Source organism: Microtus ochrogaster, chromosome 1 (assembly GCF_000317375.1).
Source record: "Microtus ochrogaster isolate Prairie Vole_2 chromosome 1, MicOch1.0, whole genome shotgun sequence".
Lineage (NCBI taxonomy): Eukaryota > Metazoa > Chordata > Mammalia > Rodentia > Cricetidae > Microtus > Microtus ochrogaster.
In genome coordinates this window covers 52525027-52535151 of record NC_022009.1, presented here as the reverse complement: position 1 = coordinate 52535151, position 10125 = coordinate 52525027, and the positions used below count along the sequence as shown (strand labels likewise).

The window sequence follows — 10125 nt, the reverse complement described above, 5'->3', positions numbered from 1 at the left end:
AAAAAAATTTTAATAAAAAAAAGAGAGACATTTAAATTCCCTTCTCTGTTTCATTACCAGCAGAGACGATGGTCAAGACCCAACTCTGTTTTATTATCCACAAACAGATGAGGTGGCATGCTTATCCATGTATCTATCATGTCAGTGTGCATCCATTTCCACATGATCATCATGTATCTATCATGTCAGTGTGCACAAAGCATCCATTCCCACATGATCAGTTTTTCCCCTGCAACCGTTTGCAAAGTAGATGCTACTCCTGTCTGCCTCTCTATAGCTGCTGCTGCTGGCAAACATTTGAGAGAAGAGTTACTACATGAAGGTGGTAGACAGGGGGACCAGTTCCTCCAAATCAGCCCTTTGGGGCCAAGACTGATGCTGCACACCTTTAGTTCCATCAGAGGCATGATCTCTGTGAGTTCAAGGCAGTCTGGTCTCTGGAGCAAATTTCAGGACAGCCAGGGATGCATAGTGAGACCCTGTTTCAAACGAAGTCATCTTTGAATTAAGTTCATGTAAGATATGTTTATTGAGCACTGTATTGTGTGCCAGGCTCAGGAATTCTGCAGACAGAAACAGATACACTATCCAGGCTTGCAGAGCCACTGGGATCCTTGGGGAATGATATGCAGGTCTCAGAGAGATGCTGGTTCATAAGAGAATTGTGTAATTTTATTGTATTTAATGCCAGCACTGGGGCAGGGTTGCCTAAGTGACTAAGAGAGAGAATGGGTGGCGAAACACTGAAGGCTGGAGGGACAACTACACAACACTTGGTCCAGTCCAGGTGCCAAGTCAGGCTGGCTGAGGAAGAGGAGCAGACGAAGGAGCTGGAGCCCTGAGCAAAAGCTACAATGAAATACTGTAGAAAGAGACTAGCTGGGGGAGGCCGAAAAATTGCAGAAAGAAGTCAGACATGTATCCCAAAGACAAGGTTTTTTTAAACTGTTTGTTTTGCTTCCAGAATTAATTGTAAATCATAAAAATGTGTGTCTATCTGAACTCTTTGGGTTTCCAGCTTTCACTTCTAGAATGAAGGTCTCACCTATGTTTTTTGGTTTTAGGATCACTATGACTGGGGACTTCGTGCTATCAAGTCTGTCTTGGTTGTAGCTGGCTCCCTGAAACGAAGAGATAAAAATAGACCCGAAGACCAGGTACCGCACTGATAAAGGATGTTATCTAGGGAGTAGTTAAATGACTCCAGACAAACAGAAGTATATACCTGGCTGGGGAGGCACACAGAACCCTATTTATGAAAACATCTATTCTTAATGCAGGCTATTTTAAGGGTTGGCATTTTCTGTAAGTGCTCACAAGTGTTCCTGACTACAGAGATGGGAATCTGGGAAGGAAATGTCGTTGTATAAGTGCTTTTGGAATATCAACCACAAAAGGTATTTTGACAGATACAATAAAATCGTTTCGTAATCACTGTTTGATTTCCTTTGAGGAGCGTTTAGGGAACAGTCTAGTGAGGCACAGAACACCCACTGTGTGGGGTAGACTTACAGACAAGAGGTGGGCTCAGGGAGAAGCACAATAGTTGGGAAACCACCAGGGAAGTTCTGCTCTCCTGAGAGAGACAAATGGTGACGGCACAGTGAGACTCTCCTTGCTTCAGGAGGAATAAGATGAAGGACAGGCAGAGCTGTTCATTAATGCTTGCAGTATATCTTGAAGCATAGAAGAAACCTAGATCCATGCTAAAGGGCATTATTTCTCTTAAATTTGCTAACATGTCTCTTGTTGGTCTCCGCTCAGGCTTAGCTAGCATTTCCTTTACATTCTACTCTGTGGTGAGTGTTGATGGGATGTGTAGCTCTTATATAATTTATTCTGATGTTTTTGTTACTGCTTTTAAAGTCTCACATGCACATTAGTTTCTAACTGGTGTAAGACAAAAGCCCAAACTAAAAAGTATTTGCATTTATGATCTTGTGATTTACGAGTGCTTCCAGCAATGTGATCTGATAGAGTGGGAGAAGGGTGAAGGCTCGAGAGAGCTGCCGTTGCGTTCTGAAGACAGAACTCCTACCACAGAAGGGAAAGGCCTCCTTGCTCATCTTATTCTGAGGCCTATCCATGGTCACATGCATGGTCCACTAACCTGAAAGGATTTGCCTCCCTGTGGATGGAGACCAGTGCTCTCCTCTCTGATGTAGATGTGAGGGCTGAAGATGCGTTGTTAGGGTTTCTCCCTCTCCCTCTCCCTCTCTTCTCTCTCTCCCTTCCTCTCTCTCTTTCTGTCTCTCTCTGTGTCTCTGTCTCTCTCTCTATTCTCTCTCTATTTCAGTAGGTAAATAAAAACAAATTCCGTTAAAAACGTTTTATTATCTCAGTAGGTATTTGTTATACTTTGAATTGGTTTTGAAAAATTACAACTAACTTTAAATGGTACACAGCGTAAATATTATGTATCTTAGGGTGTAAGTGGAGACTGCTCTTTCATTTCCCAGGCACCCAGACCCAAATAATCTCACAGAAACTATATTAACCACAACACAGCTTGGCCAACAGCTTAGGCGTTTTTTTAGCTAGCTCTTGTATGTTAAATTAGCCCATTTCATTTAATCTGTGTATTGACACAAAGGTGTGGCCTACCAGTAAGGTTCCAGCTTGCATCTTTCTCCTTCAGTAGCTATATGGCGTCTCCCTGACTCTGCCTATATATCTCTTCTAGCCTGGCTATATTCTGCCCTGCCTTAGGCCAAAGTAGCTTTTTCATCAACCAATAAAAACAACCCATATACAGAAGGACATTCTACACCACTTCCCCTTTTCTTTCAAAATAAAAAGGAAGGTTTTAACTTTAACATAGTAAAATTACATGTGCAAAACAGTTATCAAGCAAAAATTATAGTTACAATATTTAGTCGATTTACATTTGGCAAATTAAGGAAAATATTGTATCTATCCTATCTTTGTGGTTCTAAAGTTTTATATCTAGTTTATCTTTTGTCATAACTAAAGGAAACTATAACTGTCTTCAACTGCACCAAAGACTGCAGAAGGATATACTACCTAAGTTAACAGAAACTGCATTTGAGCAACTTCCAAAACATTAACAGAGACACCTTGCTGCCTGGACAGTCCCCCAAAGTTCTTCTATAACATTGGGGCATCCACCTTCAACCTACAGGCCCATAGTATCCAGCAGACTTTTCTATGAAGCAGGAAATTTGAAGATCTCTTCTGCCTTGTAGTGGCAAAGTTCATCAGTTGCTTTCTTTTGTGTCCTGCAGAATGTCTGGCAGTTTCTTCCGTGACACAGGAATCCTGAAGAACATTAATTTCTTTAACAAGTTTAGCAGTCATTTTTCTGTGGGTCCTGCATGTCCAGTTTATACAGCATACCATAAAGCAGTTCAGGAAAGATCAGTTTCTTGCCCAAATAGTTAGCAAACTTCATAAGGAACCTCTTCAATGCCCATCATCCTCTTGAAGTAACTGGTGCTGTCAGAAGCAGACCTGTCTCACTGTCGAGAATAGTCTGTTCTTAAAACATTTTAAATGCCATATTCTGTATGTCTTTGAAAGATTTGGAGTATACCAATTCATCTGAGGTATATCTTTGTACATCTAGAAAACCTAACTAGCATGGCTACGTTATAGATGGCTATCTATTAATCTGTATTTATTATACATTGCATTTTTAAATGAACTGCATGCACAAGCACAATACCTTAAACAAGAGCAGAAATACATATACACAGAATAACAAAATCAGCCTTACATCTGTATCAATAGACTAAGAGCCACACCAATGCAAAGTATTCATTTCTATATCATATTTTTTTTAAAAAATTGACTGTGACTTTTAGGCATTCATAACCAACCCTTTTAAAAATGAAAATAAACATCTATAAACAATCATTTTAGGAATTTGGACATAGTTTTCTCTAAACTGCTTCCTGCTGTTTGTTGGGTAAAGTGTTTCTAAGGTTCATGGAGACCTTTTCGGGGTCCTGTTCCATCAAACCTTCTTAGCTTGGAAGGAATCCACAGAAGTTCTCATCTTCTGTGAAAACAAAAACAAAGTCTCTTTTTGAGAACAACATATCCATAGACTCAAATTTTAAAGTCAAGATATCTTTATGTTGGTTTAACTTAGCAACTCTCACAATCAAATGTCTCTGCAGTCAAAATATTCAAAGAAAACACAATAATATTCATAACCCAGGCTCTCTGTGTATTTTCCATCTTTATATGTTTTTACTCCATTTTTTAAATATTGAATTATCTTTACTCCTTTAATCTATGACTATCTATACTCTTGACTGTTATTTTTCCTCTCTCTCCCAAGCCTATGTACATTTTTAAACACACTGTGACCCATTCAGAGGTTTATTTTTGTATGAATCTGCCTTTATTGCATATCTGTAATCATTTTCTGACCAGGAGCACTTTTGAAATGGTCGCAGTGGTCCTGGTCGCTGGCTCCATCTCTCTTGGTCTTTCAGTATGGCAGAGGTATGTTTACTGCCAGCTCTGCGGTCCATGCTCATTGCCCCAGGTTCAGAGACGCAGCAGATCCACACCACTATTAGGCAACGTATAGTTCTCTGTTCACAGTCCCCAGCAGATCCACATCACCATTAGGCAACTTTTAGAGTTCTCTGTTCACAAACCCCATTTAAGTGCAGGACCTCCCAAAAGAGCCAGAGCCACCATCTCTTAAAGAAGTCATGAAGTTTTTACTGCTAATGCCGAGTCAGGAAGCCTTCTCTAAAGAAACCATACCTCTGCTTGCCACCAGCAAACAAAGCCTATCTGGAAAAAAAAAAATGAAACTACCAAGATGCGGTGCTTGGCTCCCATTTTTGTAGGTCTAGGAGCCTTCTTTTTCTTCTTTTTTTTTTAAGTTTTTGTAGGTCTTATATGGATTCATGCCCCCAGGCTGAGGGCACCATTTTGTAAAAGGAGAAAGATCTTTTGTTTCCTGACCACCCAGACTCAAATAATCACACAGAAACTGTATTAATTAAAACATTGTCTGGCCAATGGCTTAGGCATCTTTCTAGCTAGCTTTTATACCTGAACTTAACTCATTTCTTTCTACCTATATATTGCTATGAGTTTGTGACCTGCCAGTAAGGTTCCAGCCTGGTGTCTTTCTCCTTTGGCAGCTATATGGTATCTCCCTGACTCTGCCTACTCTCTCTATATATCTCTCTTCCATCCTGGCTATATTCTGCCCTACCATAGGCCAAAGCAGTTTTATTCATTAACCAATTAAAGCAATGCAACACACTATGTACTGCAATATGTTTAAATCAGGTTAAGCATCTGTCTCTTCAAACATCAATCATTTATTTGCCACTAGAAAGGAACTTTCTTTTCTTTTTTTTTTTCGAGACAGGGTTTCTCTGTAGCTTTTTGGTTCCTGTCCTGGAACTAACTCTTCTAGACCAGGCTGGCCTTGAACTCAAAGAGATCCGCCTGTCTCTGCCCCCGAGTGCTGGGATTAAAGGCGTGCGCCACCACCGCCCGCCTGGCTGGAAAGGAACTTTCAAAGTCCTTGCTTAAGCTTTGGAGATGTTCCTTGATGCCTTGAGACCCAGTGTCTTCCATCCTCTGTCCCAGGTGCTCATGAGAGCTTTAAGAGACTTCAATATGCCTAAAATCGTGACTGATGATGTCCCTGTGTTTCTGGGCCTGGTTGGAGACCTGTTTCCAGCCCTGGATGTGCCTCGGCAGAGGAAACCACACTTTGAACAGATGGTCAAGCGATCCACCCTGGAACTCCGCCTGCAGCCTGAAGAGAGCTTCATCCTCAAAGTAAGAGATTTATTGACTGCTGATGGCAGGCAGGGCGATTAGTAGTTCAAGTAACAAACATTAACTATATTACAGGGCTTTAATGTGGTTTTATTAAATACTTTCACGTATTTCATATCATAGTCAGCTAAAGAACATCTAAGTAAATACTTCAATATCTAGTCCCTTTCATCAAGGACTTAAAAACATAGAAATAACTACCATGATTCTAAATGTAACCATATTTTTTAATGAATTACAAAACTTCTTGGTAACACATTCTAAAATTTTATTGTGTTCTCTTCCTCCAATTCATAGACTGCTGAAAGTAAAATCACCAGTGTATTCGTGTAGGGAGTGGGCTGTCTGCATGCATGACAAGCACTCAGGAACATCCCGTCTGACTTAGCCAAAGCCATGCCCAGGCCGGGATGTACTGTGCTCAGTAAATACATGAGCACAATGCATGACTAGTCTGTGTTTCTGATGGCTGTCATGGTGGAAGTCATTACTCTCCTATGAGTAATGATTGCTGGACATCCATTTCTGCTGGGAACTCTGTGAAGAATCACTGAGTTTATGAGTAACTCCTCCTGCCATGTACCAAGTGCCATAGGAAGTTATGAGATGGGGCTGGGGAGATGTCCCAGGGAGTGAGAGGACTTGACACACAAGCATAGGGACATAAGGACCTGGATTTGAATCCACCTACCTATATGAACGTCAGGTGTTGCTGTGTTTACTGTCACTCCAGTGTTTGTAGGGGAGAGAAGTAGGTGTGTTCAGACACCTCATTCTTCTCTAGAGCAGCAGGTTTTCAGTGTGAGTCTTGACCCCTTGGGAGCCACATATCAAATATCCTACAGATCAGATACTTACATTACAGTTCAAACAGTAGAACCATTACAGTGATGAAATAGCAACAAAGTAGTCTCGTGTTCAGGGTTCACACATATGAGGAATTGTATTAAAGCATCCCAGTATTCGGAAGGCTGAGAGCCACTGCTCTGGAGAATAGGCCAAGAAAGAGTACCACACCCAGCATTGCTCTCTGGCCTCCACATACCGCACACATTCCTGCTCACAAGCGATGGTGGGGTATCGATGGATGGCAGAGATGACTTCTATTGTCCCCTGCTTCTTATGTGAGACATCTACAATAAGTCCCACTGTGGACTTCCGGTCTATTTCCCCATATGTGAGTGGGGGCTGACGAGGGTTTCAGGAGAGAGCTAAAATGAGTAAGTTGTCTTTTGGTCGTTCAGTCACGAAAGGGCCTGAGTGCAGACTGTCTGTGTGCAGGTTGTTCAGCTTGAGGAGCTGCTGGCTGTGCGACACTCCGTCTTTGTGGTCGGAAACGCAGGCACAGGGAAGAGTAAGGTACGATAACTCATACTGTTTCTTTCAGCGTCGGACGAATGTTCTCGGGATGGGGAGTGGACAGCAATTTTCAGTGCTACTTTGGGTTCCCTTCAATGAAGCCCTCATCGAATTAGAATCTGAGCTCCACTGTTGCCATTTGATCAGTTGGCACTGTTACCTTTTATACTGAGTGAAAAACCAAATGCAATCTTTGTGTACACGCACATGCACGTACGCACGCACACACGTGCGAGCGCGCGCGCACACATACACACACACACACACACACACACACACACACACCAGGAATAATAGGTTGTGCCAGAGACTAGGCTTTCCACACAAGACAGGCAGCATTGTGCCGTATTCAGGCCTGCACCTGCATGCTCACACCTGGCCTCTTTCACCCAGGGTGAAAGGACTCAGGCTGAGCGAGCCACCTGGCTTGCGGCCCTTGGTGAGCATTGCCCGCCCTTATTGAAACGACTGTCTTGCTTCCTTTTGGTCATCATAAATTTTACTTCCCATGTCATTATAAAAACAGATGCTACTATTTCCCCTCATTATTCCTTCAGTGATAGAATCTTCCACGGGGCCAAAACAAAGCTTGAAAAGAAGGTGTTGACACCCACATTTTTAGGTCTATTGTGTGCTAGACTAGGTGCATTTTGTGTGATTTTCTCTATTGTGATGAGAAGCTATGGGCATTATTAAGTCCCATTTTTAGTTCACTGCTTGATTCTGTTTGGCCTTCCTGACAGTCCTGGCAACAGACTTATTTTCTTGGTTGGCAGACGGTGTATGCAGAGCTGTGTGCCTTCCCGTTCCGGATGCTTGGGTATAAACACACTTGGTGGCCAACAACTAAAAATAATCCGAATGGGCCTATGAGTTCTAGAGTATGGCTGCACACAGCACTTGCCAGTCCTCAGAGCTGAACCCGAAGGGGGACAATTGCTGAGGGAGGCTCTGTATGGAGATTTTTCTCGTCAAAAATGTAATCATTGCAATATTAAAGTAGATTACTGATAGGCCTATAATTACTTTGTTAGTGTAACTTTCAGATGTAGGCCATGGTTCATGGAAGGATAAAATTAAATTCTATAATTTCTAGTAGATTAATGGTTTCTAAAAATATAAGCTGCGTATTCCTAGGGCACCTCATTTCTTCCTTTGCGCCTCACCTATTCTGCCCTGTTCAGCACAGGCTTAGGCTGCCATGAGCAGGACTGTTACTCACCCACTCACCATCCTGAAGGAGATGGCAATATTTTACCAGCCCTTCAGAGCACCTGGACTGGCAAGGATAATACCTTGGCTTCTCAGGGGCTAGTAATGAACAATTAGGATAGATATTTGGGTCAGTTAAATGGATACTTACCCAGGGAGCCCCAGTTCTGAGGTCTCTGTCAGGCTCCTTTTGTTGATTAGCTAATCTCCAAGCACCAGTGACACCATACCCTGGGATTTTGCTTTGATGCTGTTCAGATCACTGACATCTGTGGAGCCGTACCCCTGGCCTCTGCCCACGAGATGCCACAGCTCTAGCTTCCCCAAGCCAAGACCTCGTCCTGTGAAGGTTCACTATGTCATTGAGCACTGAAGAACGTCTATGAAAGTATCGTTGTTGTCCCTAGGTTCTTGCTGGAATGCACACTGTGGGTAATCCCTCAGCCTGCTAGCTGAGACGCTCTGGGAGGGCTTCAGCAATGTGGGGACACCTCTGAGATGGTCTAAATGACACTAGCGAGTGACCTCAGGAACGGAAGTGCTTACACATATTCACGCATGGTTAAAGGTCTCAAATCTACTCTATGTGCATTGCTGACTATCTTAGCTGATAAAGCAGCTTTTTCTCATCTAAGTGACTCTGAGAATCAGGTGAACTGATTCTGTCACCATGTCATCCGTGGGATTGAATTTTACAATATGAAGATGGAAACGTGCCTATGGCCACCTTTGCCACGTTCTGCATCACACTACATGTAGGACATCCAGTAACACATGACAAATTAGCAGAATGTTTTGTCAATCTTTCACTGTTCATTTGGCCAACTTTTACATTCGTTCTCTTGGCTCACTCTTCCCAGATTTTGAGAACCCTGAACAGAACGTATGTCAATATGAAACAGAAAGCCATTTGGAGTGACTTAAATCCCAAGGCTGTGACAACAGATGAACTCTTTGGCTTCATACATCATGCTACCCGAGAGTGGAAAGATGGCAAGTACTAGTTCCTTTCTGACACACTTAAAATGCCTTTTTCTCTATCTCCTTTTAGAAATCTATCTTTTGGTATAAGCCATAGCCATGCTCAGAGGTTAGCTGTGTGTTGGAGCTGACCACATGGTCTGCAGAACATACAAACTCAAGCAAGGTTTGAGGAAGGGCTTGGCTGCACTGATCCGCTCAGAACTGTGGCTGTACTACCCTTAGCAATGATGGCACGGCTCCTTGTAAACCAGGGAGATGCCAATGGGAATGTCCATTTCTAAAGTTTCTAGGATGAGACACCGATTGAATTCAGGTCGGCACCACAGCTGTCGAACTCAGAAGGCAGTGGACCATGCTTCTGGCCTGGAAACTGAAATTGAAAACATTCTGAGCATGAGCTTAGGGGTTCAGGATATTTTCGATGTTTGGTTTTTGAAATAGAAATGCGCAGCCAGTGAAGCCAATGCCAGCTCCAAAATCCCCGAGAGTCTGGAGTCAGAAACTTCTCATGCCAAGTGTTAGAGGTCTTTATAGCTTCCCATTTCTAACCAGGGTGCCAACCTGGGTACAATCCTTGGTGTCCTCTCCCTCTGAGTCCCCTACAGCTGACTGCATAAAAGATTATACACACACACACACACACACACACACACACACACACACAGAGATGGTGTATATATTCAATATCCATTTTTATTGAATATATATATTGAAACTACATGTGGTGATATGTGCCTATAGTCCCAGCACTCAGAGGCTGAATGTTTAGTGACTTCAAGGCCAGCCTGT

General features: G+C 42.6%; 1 protein-coding gene across 1 annotated transcript in view; it reads left to right on the top strand.

Annotated features, from left to right (window-relative positions):
* Dnah11 (dynein axonemal heavy chain 11) overlaps positions 1 to 10125 on the top strand; it is a 331250-nt gene that overhangs the window by 152933 nt on the left and 168192 nt on the right. Inside the window, exons 37-40 of the mRNA XM_026781665.1 lie at positions 1065 to 1157; positions 5587 to 5781; positions 7063 to 7140; positions 9213 to 9345. Coding sequence (XP_026637466.1) covers positions 1065 to 1157; positions 5587 to 5781; positions 7063 to 7140; positions 9213 to 9345 — 499 coding nt within the window. The remainder of the gene's footprint in view (positions 1 to 1064; positions 1158 to 5586; positions 5782 to 7062; positions 7141 to 9212; positions 9346 to 10125) is intronic.